Consider the following 19570-nt stretch of genomic DNA (forward strand, 5'->3'; position numbering starts at 1 on the left):
CAGTTGTTTTCGGCTTCTAATTCAAATGCTCTACATCAGGAAATTTTCTAACAGAAATTTGTCTCATGAACCGAGCAAGCTACTGCACTTGGAATGAGTGTCAGAGATAACAAGCTATACTAGTGAATTAGTAAATAGAATGTCCAAATTTGATGGGCTGTGTCTAACATGTTCTTCGAACGCCATTTTGACAAGGACTGGCACATGACCATTGGCGCCTTCCATTTGCAAACTGAGAAGTTTTTGAACGGACAAGTCAAAACGCCTTTAATTCATGATCACTTCACCCACAAACAAACAACGCTGATTATGTTGATATTTTAGACAGTTTTTATTTAATTTTCATCCATTTAAAAAGCCTTAAACATCGCCCTCAGAAAGGTTTATTTGATTGCCGCAAACATCCATGTAAACTGAGCACTGCACAGGAATTATTCACCCAGAGGTTGGTAACCTGTGGCCGTCCAAGGCATCAGCAAATTAATCTGGTTGACTACGAAGAACGGTTTTGCGGTTTCTTTATCCATTATACTGGAGATCGAAAATTACTTTACCGGCAAAAAAAATCGGTCCAGCGTGGAGCGTACTCATATATTTCAAGGAGCGGAAATAATATTTTTATAAGCTCAATTTCTTTGTAGGTGAATACGATTCTGTTTTGTAACTACTTCTCGTGAATTTGTATAGAGTGTTTTCACATGACGTCACGACGGCCATGTTGGTGTCCCAAAACAAAGAAGTGGCGGCCATGTTGGTGTTCCAAACTAAACCTCTGGGAATTAAACTCTATTTTTATGCAAAAACTTTCTTTTGTTTCAGTAAACCAATATGGCCGGTGGTCACGTGAATGAAAACGCTCTATATAAAGATAAGAGTCACTAAATTTTGCAAACGACACCTCGGCAGGAGATAACAATGGCAGCATGCAAGGTTCAATTTCTAGCAACAAACAACGGTGGCTTTTCCGATTACGTAAATGTCAGCGCTATCTCTTCCTTATCAAATTGGCGTACAATAAAATTGATTTTGCCGGGAGCCATATGAGTCAATGAGAAAAACATGGTCATCAAAATACCAATATATTTCATTTAGCTCATAATCACTGAGGTTTTTAATACGTTGAAGGAAACATTAATTATTAATGTTATTAGGTACATAATTGTTTTTCTGTTTTGAGATCTTGTTCCATTACAAGGGAGTATCCAGAATATATTTGTCAAATTTCGTGGCCTTTGCGCATAGTCGATCTTCGCTTCCAGTGCATGTAAGGATCTGCGGTGGTAAATATTTTTCCCTATTTTAGCAAATTACGGGATTTTTTTTGCGTATTGAATGTCGTGTGTAAAAGCAAAACTATTTATGTTTGTATTTATTCCAATGTTCAGATATTGGAGTCAACCCGAAGCGAGCTTAGAAAACTGCAAGAATCTGGCACATTTATACATGAAAATGTAAATAAAACTAAACAGGTAGGCATACTCCTCAGAAAATTTATACCGAAAGAAAAGAAGAAGAAGAAGCTAAAAAAATAACCAGGTGTGTACGCTCTTTGAAGCATAATATTATACTCACTCATAACAACAGTATTTCACTTAAGGTGTAAAACGTACTGCGCATTACACCTTTGAGATTGTGAGATATATTTTTCTATGCAGACATCTATCGCTTAACTTTAGTTATTCTTGTTACTTTATTTGGCTTGCGTTTTTTCTTTATGTTGTGAATAATTTAGTGCCTATCTATCTTATTTCGACTGTGTTGAAGGCGTCACAACAATAATTTAAAACGAACAACCCCCCGGGGATTTCCATCTGCGATTGGTGAGTTGTGCAGATATTCGATATCTTACGGAACAATTCATTTACACTTAGGACTTCAGCTGAAAATGTACAAGATTAAGAAGAAAACATTTTTATCTTAACAATTATAAGTTAAACCTTATCTGTTTCAAATCTTGACTGCGTTAAAAGAAATTTATTACTGATCAAACTAGGTTTGAATTTGAGTTTGAATAGAAAAGATAAATAATATTTAGTAAGAATGATGATTATTCAAGAAAGTGACGCAGGCATACTCGGAAAAAAGAAATCCGAGTGCTCCTATCAGGAGTCGAACCTAAGACCTTCCGATTACTAGTTCGGATGCTCTACCACTGAGCTACAGGAGACTCGTGGGAGCTAAGGTCATTAAACTAGGTTCATGGGACAAACATCCTGCATACTGCTAGGATTTGAATGTCGAACGTATGGTATATGAAAGAAATGTGATGGTATATTTCCAGCCTGGTGAATGAATGAGAATGATGATTATTCAAGAAAGTGACGCAGGCATACTCGGAAAAAAGAAATCCGAGTGCTCCTATCAGGAGTCGAACCTAAGACCTTCCGATTACTAGTTCGGATGCTAGATAATAGTGTCTGCTCTCTTCCCAAATTGTTTGGTGGCCTTTAAAAGGCCTATCTGTGTAGGCTTATACAGTTTGATATTTTTGGATACTTAACCTGAAAATTTAAGTTGCATAAATTTTTAAAAACCGAAGTTTGCAAACCGCAGTTGGCCGTCTCAAAATGCTAGCTAGCTCTCAAAACACGACGACTTTTTTGCGCCACTGAAAACGAAAGGGGTGCGTTTATAGCATTTATAAACGTTTGACCTTATCGCTAAAGTAAACGGTGGTTTTTCTTCACAATTTAATCCAAATTTCTGAGGCGGATAATTAACAATTATTCTACGAGCGCGCGTTGGATATGAGATGATATCATAGATAGCCAACAAGGCGAGGCTTTAATCATATCAATTCCAACAAGCACGAGAAGAATAATTGTTTTATTAAAAAGAGTCAAGAAATATTGCTAGATCTTGCTGATTTCACTTTGCAAGAACAACCAGAGGACAATTTAATGGTCGCCATTTCCCGGGCATGGTATAATGGCTGATATATCAGGGCCAATCAAAACTCTAGAATTACATTATCTAATGATCACGCTTAAATAAATAACAATATTTCAAGTTACCCATTTACTTTTGACCTACATTAATACTTTTCAAGTTCTCTAGTCTAATATTTTTGACCTCCACGCGGCTTATTTAATGGCTTGGAAAGATTCCTGAATTTTGAAATGTCCAACTGACTGGTTTTTTTTTGCCACGCGCTGGTTTTGTCGACTTGTGTGACACTTACGGTTGAACAAAATGACATAGAACAAGACAACAAGGTACTAAACGAGAACATTTAAGCAAACTACGAAGTTTTTTAAGCTGATATTTTGCCGAGGAAAACAGCTGATTTCCTTTACAAATGCGAATTTCAACGCAATCAAGGTCTTCTTAGCATATATTCACCGTAATGAACCGTTTTCTGGGGGTAATGTGGTTATCGAAGACACCAGCTATCTCATGAACTTTACCGACAAAATTTTATTGGCTTTAAAATTTGAGTAGACACAGATACACTCAGCTAGCAAGAGTTAGCATTGCTAGATAAACAAGAAAAGTGAGGTTTGAATCTCACTGTCATTTTTACTGCTGCATGGAAGGGTGGCTATGCAATAAAGACATCATCTTTTGAGGTTGAGGAAGGAGGTACAGACAGAGACCACCATCTATTTTGTGGGTTCGTGGGTCCAATGCGAGTATAGTAGTTTTTAATTTGACCACTTCCCAACAGAAACACCTTGTACAGCATAATGATCAAAACCACAGGAAAGTACTGCATCACAACGAAACTCAAGGACTGCTCAGTAAATCTTATTCAGTTTTAGCAGCTAGTAGCTCAATTTTAGAATTACAAACAGTGACTCAATTTTTGAAACAGGAAATTTGCATGGTGAGAACATGTAATTAAGCTACGTGTTGATTAAGTTAACACTTGAACAAAAATGGCGCCGGCGTTCTTGATTTGTAATAAACTTTTAAAGAAATAGCTTTATTGCTTGTTATTAAAGTACGCGGTTGTCTAACCACAATAATAACAAAATATATTGATACTTGAAGTAACAGAAACATTCACTACATTGTTCCATTTTTGAAAGAGGTGCAAAGTTTATTAGAAAGCAAATAATTGCGGTACTTAATTAGCAAGAAAAAAAAAAATAAAAGAAAAACGGAAATTAAGTTTAATTCTATTCTAAGGGCTTATTTGTTTCAATTTCTTTGACAAACCGATATAAAAAATTAATTATACGGGAAGTTATTAGACTATAGATAAAATTCTTGCTCTATAAATAACAGATCTTTCAAAGCCAGTTTGTGAAAGCGGATGAAAGTTTACGAGCGTACTGTACTAAGTTAGATCTTTGTCTATTAACAATAAAGATGCCTATTGCACCAGATATTCTCAGTTTCTGCAACTTGCAAAACAATGATAACGAGAGCATAACATTACAAGACTTTGCAGAAAACATGTTTCACTTCCTTGGACAAACTGATGTAAAAAATTAAATATACGGAAAGTCATCAAAGTATAAATAAAAATTCCCAGGCATGTCAACCTCACACGTCTTCAAATATGGAGAATATGACTTCCCCGGCCAGCAATAACAAAGCACCTTTCAGAAGCGGGGAGGAGTACATTATACAGTACCAGAAACAACGCTAAACATTACAGATTTTCTTGTCAGAAAGTCGAGTCAACGACAAATAGCAAACTTCGTCAATTATCCGGGAGATATACACACATAAATCTGGAGACCAGAAGATACGGTTCAAAATCTGGAGACTCCCGGATTATCCGGGAGAATTGACAGCCCTGATTATTCCCTCAAAACCAGTCTGCACAAAAGCGTGGGCGAGAGTGGGTGAAAGTTTACGAGGGTGACAGTTTGAACTTTGTCTATTAATAATAAAGGTGTCTATAACACCAGGCAATCTTTTCTGCAACTTGTAAAGGATTCTTAACGAGAACATTGCATTGAAAGTTGCAGAAAAAATTTTAAACTCTACTACAAGGTATCTTGTAACGTCACAAAAAGTAGAAGACCAAGAACTGGCAACGCTATATTTTTTAGGAAGCGTTTGTTTCAATTTAGGTCCATTTCTGCGAAGTTTCGTCGGTGATGAGCACAATAAAAAAATTGCGAGTTTGAATGAGAAAACAAAAACCACAAGCGGCTTTTTGATTTTTCGAGCTCAATCTCGTTGCTTTCGCTGACGTCTTACGCGTTTACGACAATCGGCAAAAATGACCACGTGACCACGATAATCCACTTTTGCCTCTCGCCGTTTTTCTTTCCCAGGTGAAGTTCAGTTTTTTTTGCCGTTTGCCATAAGCAAGATCGTAAATCTCACTTTTGCTTGTCAATGACTCCATAACTTTTATTTAACTTTTGAACTAAAATACGAAAATCCACTTTCAGGCGTCTCTTGGCGGTTTCATGTTTTTTTCCAATTGATACGAATGCTAATACATGTACTGCAGACAAAATAAATCCCATTTTTTTAATAACTCAATAAATGCGATTGACAACAAAATTAAAAGTAGTCCGACGATTATTTTATGTGTTTGATTCACCTTTTCAACACAAGCAATACTTTTTTAGATAAGTGTATTGTCATGGAATGACTGTTATCTGCAAATTCTTGAAGATAAAGCGTCTCACAGATAGGGAAAAATTAATCAATGATAGCAAACTAAATACGTTTGTTATCGATAACAAAAATAGAACTTTTCAGGCTTTTGGCAAGAAACGCTGGTCCATGAATTTTATTCTGTCGGTTTCTTGACCAGAACTTGTCTCATTGACAAACATCTTTTTTATCCCCATTTAAGTATAACAATAAAATATTGCCTTCGACTTTGGCCGTCGTATTTACTATACAAAATGTAGAACGAATTCGCGGTCTGTTTTTAATTCCAACGTAGTCGGGGAATTGTTCTTTAATTACACCCTAAAAAGCCTCTTGAATCAGAATAGAATTAGCAAGATTTTTTTCATTATATTATGAATTTTTGCGGTAAAATTGGTTGACTTCTTTATTTCGATAAGAGCCAAAATTATAAGCGGATAATAACTTTAACTTTTTTTAATTTTTTATTTTCATGGATCAATGGAGAAATTCCTCAAACGAAGGGCTTTGGTTATAAATTTTTTATTGCAGAATTATTATTACGCTTGCAAATTTCGCTTTCCCCGCGTAGGATTCTTTTTAAGGGCGAAAACTGGCGTATAGTAAGTATTCTCCATTCAGTCTTTATAATATAGTTATAGATATCATGTTTTTAATTAGACTGAAAATTTATGATTACATCAGATTTAACGCGCGGCAACAAAGAAATAATATTCAGAATTATTTTCTACATTCGTACTCTATTAATATCTGAGTACATGGTCCTGAAGTTTTGGCAAATGATTCATCCGAAGCTTGTATACCTGTTCTTGCCATAATGTAATAGAAATGCTGCCAAATGTAAATGAAATTGAAGATTTCATGGGAACCGGCAACTTTTAAATCTGTCAGTTTTATTTACAAAATCAAGTTGCAGTGAAGACAGGGAAAATCATCTTCGTTATCCCAAAAATCTTCGACAGTACAAGAAAATGTGTTTAGTAAGATTCATATTGACAAGCTGAGAGTTTAAAGTGCGATTGCCCAAGTGGTATTAATAAATTATTAAATATAAAGGAAAAGACGTTTAGACATGCGGTGTGTTGAAATCCAGAAATTGGAAAAAAAAAGTCGAACATGCGCAAATCAACTGCATTCCAATGGCCGGAAATGAACAATGTACGAACACAAATTGCGCTTATGGGAAAATTTGGAGCATTGTAGAAATTGTAGAAAATTTAATAGCGTAAAAAATAAATGAAAGTTGCTTAAAATAACGTGTCAGAAAATGCTACGTCACCCTCAAAGTTTCACTAGCACTCTTTCCAAACCATCGCAAAGCTAAACTGACACTTGCTTTTGTATACGTTTAGGATTTAAAGGATTTAATTAATATTTGGTCAGCTATGGGCTTCTTTTATTTTTTTTTATATCTAGGTTTGAGACAGATTAAAGAGTTCAAGAAAGGTAAAAACGCTGCAGGTCATTGTCACTAAAATAATAAACAAAAATATATCATAGCGAGCTGTGCTTGGTTTCGTAGTGTAGTGGTTATCACGTCTGCTTTACACGCAGAAGGTCGCCAGTTCGAGCCTGGCCGAAACCATTTCTTTTTCTTTTTCTTTTCTTTTTTTCACAAAGCGTCTGGATTCGATCCAATTCAAGTTTGGTCAAAGCACTTTAAATTAAAGTCGACATTTGTATTCGAATTTTAAGCTTGTGGATGAAATATTAGCGGTGGTCATTTAAAAAAAGGAAAGTTATTTTGAGAAACGTTTTCTCAGTCGACTGGGGAGGTTTTGTTTGCCTTTCAATTTAGTTTTCCTGAATAAAATGTTTTGAAAAAGACGTGTTTACTTATCATACCCTTGTTATTTCAGCAAAGGCGCAATTTTTCAAAGAGCTTTGTAGCTTCAAAACTAATTGCTGTTTGAATATAAACAATGTTGTTACAATTTATACTGAGAGGCAGATCTGCCAATTAAAGTGACGGCCGAAAGGACTCAATTTTTTTAACAACAAGATAAATTGTTTTTCGTGTTTCAAGAACATTTCAAAACAGCAGCAGGGAATACTTAAACAATTCAAATGTTCCTAAAACCAGCGCTGTAGAACCAGAGAAATTTCTTCTACAAACTATATATACAGTGTATATTTAACAATTATTCCAAGAGAGCGCGTTGGATAAGAGATGACAGATAGCCAATTAACGAGGCGCGTAGCGCCAAGTTGTCTATAATCATGTCCTATACAATAAGCGCGAGTGGAATACGTGTTTTATTCACCAAACAGAACAAGAAATATTGCTAGATATTGCTGATTTCGCTTTACAAGAACAACCAGAAGACAATTTAATGGTTTCTATATCTCGGGCATGGTATAATGGCTCCTATGCCTGGCTGCTAAGCCAATCAAATCTCTGGAATTGCACGATACAATATCCAGTATTTAATACGATTACAGGTTTCCGCAACCTCAACGGCCGTTTGGTCCTTGCACCGGTTCTGCTGAAGTCTCTGATATACTACGATCATCTGAATTTGATGTACGCATACCATCTGTTTTGCCTTTAATTACGGCAAAATCGTTTTTCACCACAGCGAAGATTTAATTTTGCCGTGATTAAAAATGATTTTGCCATTGCGGAAATGATTTTGCCGTACACTTACGAGCCACCGTTATATATACCGGTATGAAAAAAAAAATTGTTTGTTATCGTCCTGGTGAGCTTAAGGGTGCAGCTTTTGACCATTTGATTTTGAAATATAGGGCTTTGCTAACTGGTTCGGAAACATAGTAAAGATTTTTTGCCTTTTTGGCCAAAAAATAAGAAGATTTAAGGTGCTAGTCGTGGAATAGGCAAAATCATATATTTTGCTTCCTTTTCCTTCCTGAATTGGGCTGTCGTAATTTCCGTTTCGCGCCAAATATGTACCAAGTATTAAAAGTGTCTGATTTGTTTGGCTATTACTGGACCGTTTTAAGGGAATTTTTTTTTTGCGATTTCTTTTCTCGGGACGTAAAAATTAGGCCTTGAGTGTTTCGAGTATTGTGGGCAGATTTATACAGCCTTCACAGATTTTTTTAAGTGTTGTTCGAGAGTTTAATTAATTCAGCTAAGGGAAGTCGTTCATCCCATCCCAAAAATTCTGGGAAGCCCCCCTCCCCCCTCGGGGGATAAAAACCAACTCTATGTATACATTCAGAATTTTCTGTTTTTCTCCCTTTTTTTTTTCAATGACAAAATTATCCAGTAAACAGGAAGTATTTTTCATTTAAATTATCCACCTGACACCTACGGGTCCAAAAAAGTGCTTGCACCGCTTTGAAGTTTTAACAATATTCACGCAGGTGGATATTTACCGCACGTATCAATTAAATAGTGCAGTTTTGAATTTCTAATGAGCTTGACGGCTTGCTGGATAGAATATTTTTCTCACAGACCGCAAACCTGCTCAACTAAGAAGTCCTTAGACGTCAAGGGGAACGTAAACTTTTGTAAACAAAAAAACCTCGACGCTAAGGTCTTGCAATTCTGGTAAAAACAATAATTTGGTTTCGTGATTCCATGCAGCGATTAGTTTTATTTTTATTTTTAATTTTTTCGAGAACCCAGTTTTTCCAAGGAGACGAATTGGATCTGTAATTGTTTGTAGCGAACCTTTCGTGTTTTTAATATATTTCAGGAAATGTCCGTGCACGTGAACAGCATTAACGAAGATGGAAAGACAACGGCCTGTTCTTCGCAGATCGAGCATCGAAGGATTCATCCCAAGCTGAGAGTGGCTTTCAAAAGGAAGTCTCGCGATGACTTTATTACGATTAATGTCAGCGGCCGCCGCTTTCAAGCTGAAGATGCTATATTCACGAAACATCCAGGTATTTTTTCGCAAATTTATCCCGTTCTTATAGTGAAAACGATCCTCTTTGCCTAAAATCACTTGGCAAAAGTTTCGAACTTGGGCTCATCGAGAAATTTTAACCGGTTAATCCATGCTAACGTATTGCTGATTGACGTAAATGAATGCGTTGGTTTTATGGGAAGAAAACTTCTGCTTTTTTTACGCTATTATTTAAATTTATTTATTTCAGAATAGTTCTCATAAATATGATACTTTAAGGAGCTTAAAATCTACCACAATAATATAAATACAAAGATAAATACGAAAGCAAAATATATAATATCTTAGCCACAGAGTAAGAAATTCTTGATGAAGTATACTTGGTGAAATTAAATATTGAAGGCATTTTTTTTCTCGAAAATTCAAAAATAGCTTTGTTTACACTGCGAATCTGACAGATTCTGAAAAGATCATTTTGTACTCCAATTCAGTTTTTGTCAAACGGATATGGTAATATGCGGATATCATTTTCAAGATGATTTCAATTAGCAGTTATTTTCATATTTAAAGATGGGACTTTTTTAATAAAGAAAGACCTGTGTTCTAAGTAGTGGAAAACAAAACGAAACAGCCCGACGTCTAGCTTACATTAATTATAATTAACGTTTGGACGAATAAATAAGAACAAAACTGGTGAATTTACATGGCTGACAGCTGTGAAATATTTGCTCATTTTGATCGATTTTTCTAGAAGGTTGAATTGCACTAAAATTGTCGAGATATTTTGAAATTTGACTCAGTGTAGCAGGTGCATTCAGCTTTCATATATTATGTACATGGGACTTAAAAGCTCTTTAAAAAACCACCATATTAACTCGCTTAAGAAGCTTTGAATATCTCTAATGGAGAACTTTTTGTTAGCGTAAACACTCCATTCCTGTCGAATTTCAATTTTATCCGGCCTAATTTTGATGCCGTGCGCTTTAATGCGTTCAAACAGAGGCTTCGCTTTCATTTGATCGCAACGTTGCAAAATGTTTTTATTCATGCAAGAGTTTCCATGTCACTGTTACAGTCCGCCATACTATTGAAATCTCTTTCGATGGTTTCCATGGTTTCGATTTCATTAAGAACAGGCAAAAACGTAACAATACGGGTGCATTTTTCAAAAGTAAACTTAAAGTCACTTTGAAGGAAAAATCTATGCGATAAAGGGGCTGTTTAAATTACATGGAGGGAGGAAGATCCTAAATAAGGCGGATCATCCTAGCGCCATATGTTTTCTGTATTCAGTTTACATGCAAAAGGTTGTACTTGGCCCTAGCGCTGGTAGTTTCTAGCGATAGGAACTTCCTAGCTGAGAGATAGGAAGATCCTAGCACCATGTAAACTACCTTGTCTCGGAAGATCCCAGTACTATAGCTAGGGACAGAAAAAACCTGGCGGCAGCCGGGCGTTCAGCTGCTAAAGGCCAACAATTTGTCTTTTTTTGCTTCCCTACTTGGTAAACCACCCCGTCAGAAATTTCTTCGTGTAAACCAAACGAAAAGTTATTTCGCCTTCTAGAATCTTCTTCCCTCTATATAAACAGGAACTTAAACCTTGAACTTGCCAAAATAACTTGGTAACGAAAGATGTAACCGAACGGACAGCTGACAATTTATTGTGTCGAAGAACACCGCTGTTTTTCAATTAGCGAGTTTTGTTTTTCTCCTTTGGAATAATATAATCCATCCAAGTTCGGTGTTAAAGGAAAGCGTTCTGCGCCAATCATGTTTCCCGAAAGCTTCTTTTCGATAATTTTTTTAAAAAGCAGCTAGACGATACCGAAAGAAAGATAAAAAGCTATGAATTGTATCTAACAAATGGAAGTCTGCGAAATGCGAAATGCTTTTTCGCGCGTTCATTGACAAGCAGTGAATTTTAACTATTTGATGCCTTGTATTTATTCAAATTTGCGGTTTATGTAAATGTTAACTTAAGCTGAAATTAAAGTGTACCTGCACTAGGCTTTTAGCTGGTTTGAAGACAAAGTTGAGCGAAATAGGTATACGAATGCTTTAATTAATGTGAACAAATAGGGCCGCATGCATCAGCTAAATTACATCGGTTTTTTCTTAATTTTTTTGGTCGAAGATAGACAAATATTCCAATATACATATGTTAACAAACAGTACACACAATTGTCTAAAACTGCCATTTTGACCGGTTTAAGCAAACACGAGAGACGTTTACTTTGCTGGTAAAGCAAAATCCAAGTGTCAAATGATTCCCCAAGAATTTGAAAACTTACTATTATAAAATAACAATTTACTAACATAAGATCTTACGGAAGGGGTTTTGCGTAATGTGAATATCGCCAAAGAAAGATTTGTTGATGTACAGTTTTACTTCCGGTCTCTCTAGAACTGCCACAGTTTTTGCATTTCTGTCATTTTCTGAAACAAATTTTCCGTCGAATGTCTTTAATAAATTGATTGCAGGATTTTTTGACAAGTTTTTCTTACAATTTTTCATTTACATGTTGAGTGTAAGATTCTTTCATGATAGCGACACAATAGGGACATTCTCGGGAATTTATAACACCTTTTACAGAAACGCGAAAATTAAAATTGGCGGAAATACGTCCTTCACAGGTCGCACTTGAACAAGCGCGATGCGTGAGGCTTCATGGGAAATTGCTAATTTGCATGACAAGAGAGACGTCTGGGTACGAGGCAGAGAATATGGCAAATAAATATTCCAACAACCTCGCTTGTTTTGTTTTCAGACACGCTTCTAGGAAGTTCAAGGCGAGACGTATTCTTCGACACAAAACGGAATGAATATTTCTTTGATCGTGACCCCGATCTCTTCAGCTACATTATCCAGTTTTATCGCAAGGGAAAACTGCATTATCCCGAAGACGAATGTGCCTGTTGCTTCAAAGGAGAGCTCGACTTCTTTGGCATCGTGAAAAACAATCTCAGCGATTGTTGCTTTGAGATTTTCCAAGAAAAACACGAGGAATTTGAAGACTATCAACGCCGCCATGCTAAAACAGAAGACGATGAATTCGTCCCTACCACACCGAGGGAAAAAATGTGGAAGCTATTTGAAGACCCTGGCCAAAACATCATAGGACTTTTCATGCACTATGTTTCTGCTATACTGATTCTAATAAGCGTAGTGGCTTCTACAGCAGAGACACTTCCATGTGGAAAGCTCAAATGCGGAGACAAGTATTCCAGACAATTCTACGTCGTCGAGTCTCTGTGCGTTTTAGTATTCACTGTGGAATACCTAGCTAGACTGTGGGCAGCTCCAAACAGATTCAACTTTATGAAACAGTTCTTAAGCGTCATCGACGTCGTGGCGATCATTCCGTACTACGTGGCACTGATTTTCCCAGACGCCGCCGGCGGCCCTTTCACTGTCCTCCGCATTTTCAGAATTTTCCGTATTGTTAAGATGTCACGGCACAATACGAAGGTTCGCGAGGCAGGATCGTCGCTACTCGCTAGCCTTTCGGAACTGAGTTTCGTGTTTGTGGTGCTAATAACCCTTGTTATACTATTTTCTACGATTATTTACTACGCCGAGATTACGGATAAAGACACACCATTTGAAAGTATCCCGGCGACATTTTGGTACGTTATCGTCACCATGACAACGCTCGGGTAAGTGGCAACCTTAAATTTCTTATTTTTAGTTAAGCGATTTTTCACCTGCAGAGGCATATCATTCAAGATCGGAATCCCAAAAACATTTAATTTGATTTTGCACAGGGCAACTTTGTCTTACGTAAGTTTAAATAGCTATATCATTGGAAGATTGGATCGTACATTGATCAGCACTTTAATATTAGTTCCAAAAACATGCTGTTTTTCTGTCTTATTACGATTGCGTTTTCTCTTTTGGAAATTTGGTTTTGCACTTGACTGCTCGTTAAAAAAAATTGTTTGCAATTCCTTATCTATTAGACTGTGGGTATGAAGCCACACATTGGGAGCAAGGTCAATTGTAGGTTCCCATTTTCCCGTGAGAGGAGTGAAACGATGTAAAGTATATGAAATAATTCATACAATTGACCTTGCTCCCAATGTGTGGCTTCATAGCTCAGTTGGTAGAGCATCGCACCGGTAACGCGGAGGTCACGGGTTCGAATCCCGTTGAAGCCTGAATTTTTTTCAGGCTTCCAATTTCCAATTGCATAAATTGGAAAATTCACTGCGATGATCACTTCTCACTTTCATCGAATTTATAAGAGTAGGGGAGGAGAGGGAGGAGAAAAAATATTCCCTTCTCTACCCCCATCTGGTACGCGCCAGTCTCTCGGTTTCGAAATGCAGGATGGAGAGTTGAAGAAACACGAGCAAAACCAAGGGCTACCAGAGGTTAAAATTATTATGTTATTTTTGTAGCTATGGTGATATGACCCCGCTTAGCTTGCTTGGCCGTCTCACAGGAGTCGTATGTTCCCTCAGCGGTATTATGGTAGTGGCCTTGCCGGCTCCTGTGCTGGAAAAGAACTTTAGTCGCAAAAGGGAAGAGGGAAGAGAGGAGCAAGTTGACAAGAAGAAAAAGCACAACCACTCTAGACAATCGTCCGTCCGCATTTCGACCACAAAATAACAGGCGAGGAAAATAGGGAGCGTCGTTGGAAAAGTATTATTCATGTATACCAGGAGAGAAAGTGCTTGAGAAACTCGCGATTAGCTAAAAAGGATTCCGATCGCACTGGGAACAGCGAATCCGCCATCAACAACACGTTGAAACTACGAATCATAACAAACTAAGAACCTCGAGCCAACCACCGTTCAAAGCGTTTACCGGTGTTGTGGGATTCACCGGCGAGTTTCCTCTGCAGACAATGAAACAACGCAGAAACGAGTAAATTAAATCCTTAATTTAGACGTCACCTTAACTTGCTGTCAACTGTAACGAACATTGAGAAGGTGTACTTGTTTAGTATTATTTTTCATCGCAATTACAGGCTTCGTCAAACTCGGGGCGTTTTCGTATGGCACAGCTATAAAATGAGCCTTGAACGAAAAACACAAGAATATAACTATCTGTGATTGGGACGCGTTCAGAAGAATCACTTACAGATTGCTGTGTTTACTTGCAAAAGCACCGCGAAGCTTGTTGAATTCTTCCAACTATGTGCCTCTGGCAAAAGTAGAGTTTATTCATGAGAGACGCTTATTAAAACTCATTTAAAAGCTTTTCTAAATAAAAATTTAATACACTTCCTTTTCTAAAGCACCAGCAAGAAAAAACTGAATTTAAAGTGTCTGTAAAATGTCTCGTTGTCTTCCTCCTTATAATAGACTTAAAACGAATCGAAACCTGTTACATATTTTTAAATTCCTTTAACACCTGTTTAACACTTTCTCCAAATAAGCGCCACTCTTGAGCTCAATTGTTTCGACCACGTACCGCGTTCTTGCTGATAGATGCAGCGTTTTCGATGGAAGCGCAGATCTAGAGAGTCGCTATTTCGAGTAAATACGGCATTCCTAGAAAAATTAACAGAGCCAATCGCACGACAAAGGTAGAATCAATCAGACATTAGGATTAAATTGTGAAGAAAAAGTAGCGTTTTCTTTAACGGAAAGTCATCCTTTTTGTTTTAAGGGGGAAATGCATCGTTAAAAGTGCGGGAAAAAGCTAGCTAGCATTTTTTTCGGAAAGCCAACGGCAGCTTGTAAACTGGGTAGCGTGCAATCGCGGGTAGCCCCATCAACCGGCACCAGGGGAGGGAGACTGGGCTTTATTTTTGTCTTTTCTGACCGGTGGGAGGAAGGGGGCAGATTCCGCCCCCTGTCCATAACTTCGCAACAATAGACGCTATGAGAATAAGGCTTGAAAGATAGAAAGTACTTCAAAAGATGTTTCCTTTCAGATCCGTAAGGGGAAGTGATGATGTCACATGACGTAGTAATTACGTCATGATGGCCCAATGGCGACCATCTTGGATCCGTCATCTTGGGTTTCTGGATTTCCCAAAAAACTTTAGGAAAACACCAAAATTAAGCAAAAAGCAATCAAAGCCAATAAAGGAACACCAATCTGAGCTAAAAGCACAAAATTTATATTAAGGGAAGTAATTTTTCTTCATTTTTGAAAGGATTTTCAATTTTCTATAAAAAAAATGCTTGTCAAAAATTGGTTGCCATGGTATCATTAAAGTCAATGAACACTAATTCGAACACATCGAACCTTTGCCAAATAAATTTCTGAAAAAGATCTGAAGTTTCATGGCGTTGTCGCAAATATTAAAAACGTTATTCGGGTTCAAAGTCGGCCAGCAGAATCCGCCCCCTCCCCCCTTCCCCAAGTCTAAATAGGATGAAAATACCTCTTACTGTATTTGTTGGACTGGTATTTTCCATGAGCGTGCAAGAACAGGGCCCATATAGTGGTTAGTTACAAGTGTAAACGCAAACACAAAGGGTCCTGATTAAATTACCTACGCGCTTAATTTAAAAGTAATTTATGGAATAGGCAATTTCTGAGTTGCTATGAACCTCACTATGAAAGCGAGGCTAAGTGCAAGACTTTTCCACTTAGCCTCGCTTTCGCAATGAGGCTCAAAGCAACTTGGAAATGGTCTATTACGTTTCAAGACAAAACAATTACATAATACTTACGATATGCATACAAATATACTAGTGCTATTAATAAGAATAATAAGATTGATTAATGATAATAGTTATAAGAAAAGTACAAAGCGAATAGTGGACAGAAACATTGATTAATCAATCAGTCGATTAGTTGCTTTTAATTTTCTTATTTACTAGCAAAAATATAACTTCATAAAACTTAGATATAGTCTATGAACAACTATACTACTGCTACCACAACAACAACAACAACAACAACAACAACAACAACAACAACAACAACTACTACTACTACTACTACTACTACTACTACTATAATTATGAATAAAGGTCTTAAAAATAAACAGAGACAGAAATAATAATTAATTAATCCGTAACATGTTTAATTTAAATATTTACTTCAAAGACCAAAAATAGATAAAACTCTTATATAAATACAATTACACGACTACTACTACTATTGCTATTGCTACTATTATTACAAATGATAACCGGGTAACGATGATACTACACGTTCTTAAAAAAAGAATGAACACTGGCAGAAAAAGATTGGAAACTAGATCAGCGTTTTGCAGCTCGCTGGCTTAACAACCTTCCACCAGTTAAACGGATACAAATACCTCATTACTTCCATACCCCCTCTAGGAACAGAAATGTTGAACGAACCAAATTTGACTTTGGGAAGCGGTTGCTGCAAAAGTCTTGCAGGGAAGGAGTGATACACTCGGAAGTTGATGAAAAACAGCCAGGTTGCATAACCATTCCTCATCATGATACCTCGATAATCATAAAAAACGACCAAGCCAATATGCCTTCCCACTAAAAATGAACCGGTTGATTTTAGAGTATCATCATCAACTTCTAAACCTGCCGCCTCAAATGCAGCCTTGAATTCATCAAGAGGTATTTTCCTGAAATTTCCATCACCGTTGAAACCAATATCCACGTCGTGATCCCACGGAAGGGGGCCTGAAATTCCCCGCAAGGGACCCCATAGGGAGCCGTACATTAACCAGTGATTAATCCCCAGGCTGTCTAACACCACGTGTGTTTTGTTGGCGAGCCTTACCAGGAGGGCTGTGTAGTCTTTGGAGTTAAAGCATTTAGGCTTTGGAGCCCACGGTATGTTACCATTATAGTGTGCGTAGTCCACAAAACTGACACAAATGTAGATCCAAACGAGAAACAAAAGGGTTGCCAATCCAACTCTCTTATGAATCCGCCAGCGCATGGTATAAGTTCCTATTAGAAACAACAGACTATTTTTGTTTTCAAGATATTGAACTAGAACTAGCTTGTGCACGAGGCTTTAACGGTGGATTCTTTTTAACATATTCCCTTGCAAAGGTCATTATTGCAGGTTAGATCCAGTTCAATATGAAAATACAAAAATGCTTTATGTAATGTTTAAAACACGAGCAGCAGTGTTTTATCGGAATTTAAAACCACGAGTGGTTTTAGACCCGATAAAACACGTGCTGCGAGTTTTTTGAACAGCTTCAAAACATTCCTGGAAAAGCGTGAGTCAAGAGATTTTATAACAATGATGCTTTTGTGAACGTTAGAAACTAGCATACAAGAAAAACATTAAACACCGCATACTAATAAGGAAGAGGTTTTAAAACCACTGCACGTGATGTTTTATCGACCATTTGATAGGTCAATGGGCTTATATAATATAATAATATAATATATATTCAAATTAATTTAAAGCCAATAAAATGTTTGTCGGTAATGTTCATGAGATAGGTGGTGTCTTCGATAACCCCACCTACCCTAGATAAGGTGGGTCCTCTTTGAACAAATTTGTTATTACCATTTCTCTAAGTTTCGGTTAGATATACATCAGATGCCAAGAGTGCAATAAAGATTATAGACTGAATTGGGTTTCCATGGAGGTTACCATATCAACAGTAAAACCTATTAAAAACAACCCTAAATTAATCTTAAGTGATTATAACTCAAAAACAAGCTCGGTGAAACCCATTTTTCACCTCCGATTTTCGATCAGCACGCGAAGACAACTTTTCGCAAAGTTAAAGAAACATTGTGTTAAGGGACTCAGAGCCACCTTAAATTTGCGGATAGGGAAACAAATGCCGCTGCATTTGACTGAATTCAAGGCGTGAAGAGACCGTTTCTTGTACGGTGTTTGGATTAGCGAAATCAGCAGTAAGCAGAAGCAACGAGGAGAGCAGAAATAACAGTACAAGCGTAAACAAATCCCAACTAAAAATTAGCCTGCGGAGAAGGCGTTCTGAAATGGCTAACCATAGCGCGTGCTCGCACCTAAGATGGCCCACAACAGTTTTCATCGCTGTCCATCAGTTTACTTTACAATACTACCACATGACTCTTTATGAGTCGATAAAACAATAATGGTATCAAACAAATGCGTAATCATTAGCAAACAGGTTATGGTCATTTTCTTGGCATGATAGGTTACCATAGCAAAAGTATAACCTGCTAAAATCACTCCTACCTGGTTATAACTCAAAAACGAGCGTCATCCCCCTTTTGTTATAATTATGGAACTGTGATCAGCATGCTCAGACACAACTTTTTGCAAAGTTTTGAACAAATTTTGGGAAGAAGTTCAGAGCCACCTTAAAATTTTTTGTGAACGTAGAATAAGTGGTAGTTTTGATCCATCAAAATTCTACTTGGGGCTTAAGGGGGGGGGGGGGGGGGTGCGTCCTTCGTTCTATCAGCCATGTTGCTTTGTTCTCCCTTCCGACCCAGTGCTGTGGTTTGTTAGCCGTTTTTGGTCCGAAGTCTGAAAAATGTTATTACCACATTGTACAGCATAATAAACAACACCTCATTATCAGAAACACTTTGCTTTTCGGTAGCTTCGAGACACCTCGTACAACAAAATAATCAGCACCTCGGCAACGCTCGCTCAATAGCTTTGAATTTAATGGTCACACTTTCGGACTTCGTCGACATTCGCAATGCTTTAAAGAACATTTACTGATTCAAGGCAATATAAAGTAGATATTGGCAATAACAAGCTCAGCTATTTTTAGCTCCAACTCTCGAAAGTTGTTCCTTTTTTTTGTATTTTGAAACACTAATGTACCTTAATCTTAATGTGACAACTATAGGAATACATACCGATGAAAGTCTATCTGTGGCACCTTCTTTTCCTAGGGGGCAAGAACAGCTTTCATGTGCTTCGACCAGTGCACTTTGTCGTGCATTCAGTTCTTCGCGAATGCAAATTTCTGAAGCACTATCATTAGAGGATAAATATAATTTGTTGTCTAAAATCAATTAGTCACATTTGCTCGACAAGAAATGACACTTTAATAAGTATTTTAAATTCTAATCTATAATACCCGTAAACACAGTTGCAATTTGTAAACACGTTGCTGGGAAAAAAGAAACGTCGACCTTAATGCTTTTGCTAAACGTACATCACTAATGTTCCGCCCTGTGAGTAATGTCGTCGTTGACGTGGTATAAAAGCTTCATATTCGATCGTATCGCGATTCCCCTATAGTTCTGTCTCACGGGAGAGACTTCAATATCACACGGTATTGCCGTCTCACGTTTGCGGTCTGTAATTGGTTC

The 19570-nt window shown here is 37.3% G+C and overlaps 2 protein-coding genes, 1 long non-coding RNA gene and 1 other non-coding gene across 7 annotated transcripts in view; 3 read left to right on the forward strand and 1 right to left on the reverse strand.

Annotated features, from left to right (window-relative positions):
• The window catches only part of LOC146466299 (uncharacterized), a 246582-nt gene that overhangs the window by 94624 nt on the left and 132388 nt on the right, over positions 1-19570 (forward strand). The gene's annotated exons all lie outside the window — the stretch shown is intronic.
• LOC146466305 (A-type voltage-gated potassium channel KCND2-like) lies at positions 1177-14498 on the forward strand. 4 transcript variants are annotated; one of them, XM_085127510.1, is made up of 5 exons: positions 1177-1280; positions 1386-1469; positions 9231-9423; positions 12157-13045; positions 13790-14498. In XM_085127510.1, the coding sequence occupies exons 3-5, from the start codon at positions 9234-9236 to the stop codon at positions 13998-14000; spliced, it is 1290 nt and encodes a 429-aa protein (XP_084983636.1). In that variant the 5' UTR covers positions 1177-1280; positions 1386-1469; positions 9231-9233; the 3' UTR covers positions 14001-14498. The 4 variants fall into 4 exon arrangements, with proteins under 4 accessions (XP_084983636.1, XP_084983638.1, XP_084983637.1 ...); XM_085127512.1 differs by lacking the exons at positions 1177-1280; positions 1386-1469 and adding an exon at positions 6159-6167; XM_085127511.1 differs by lacking the exons at positions 1177-1280; positions 1386-1469 and adding an exon at positions 6274-7011.
• Positions 7078-7150, forward strand: Trnav-uac (transfer RNA valine (anticodon UAC)). The gene has a single exon. It is a non-coding gene; the product is annotated as a tRNA-Val (tRNA).
• On the reverse strand, positions 15476-19214 carry LOC146466307 (ribitol 5-phosphate transferase FKRP-like). The gene is made up of 2 exons (XM_085127513.1): positions 19112-19214; positions 15476-17236 (listed from the first exon to the last, which is right to left on the reverse strand). The coding sequence occupies exon 2, from the start codon at positions 17223-17225 to the stop codon at positions 16551-16553; it is 675 nt and encodes a 224-aa protein (XP_084983639.1). The 5' UTR covers positions 17226-17236; positions 19112-19214; the 3' UTR covers positions 15476-16550.

This window comes from Pavona decussata, unplaced genomic scaffold (assembly GCF_977016875.1).
Source record: "Pavona decussata unplaced genomic scaffold, jaPavDecu1.1 SCAFFOLD_145, whole genome shotgun sequence".
Classification (NCBI taxonomy): Eukaryota; Metazoa; Cnidaria; class Anthozoa; order Scleractinia; family Agariciidae; genus Pavona; species Pavona decussata.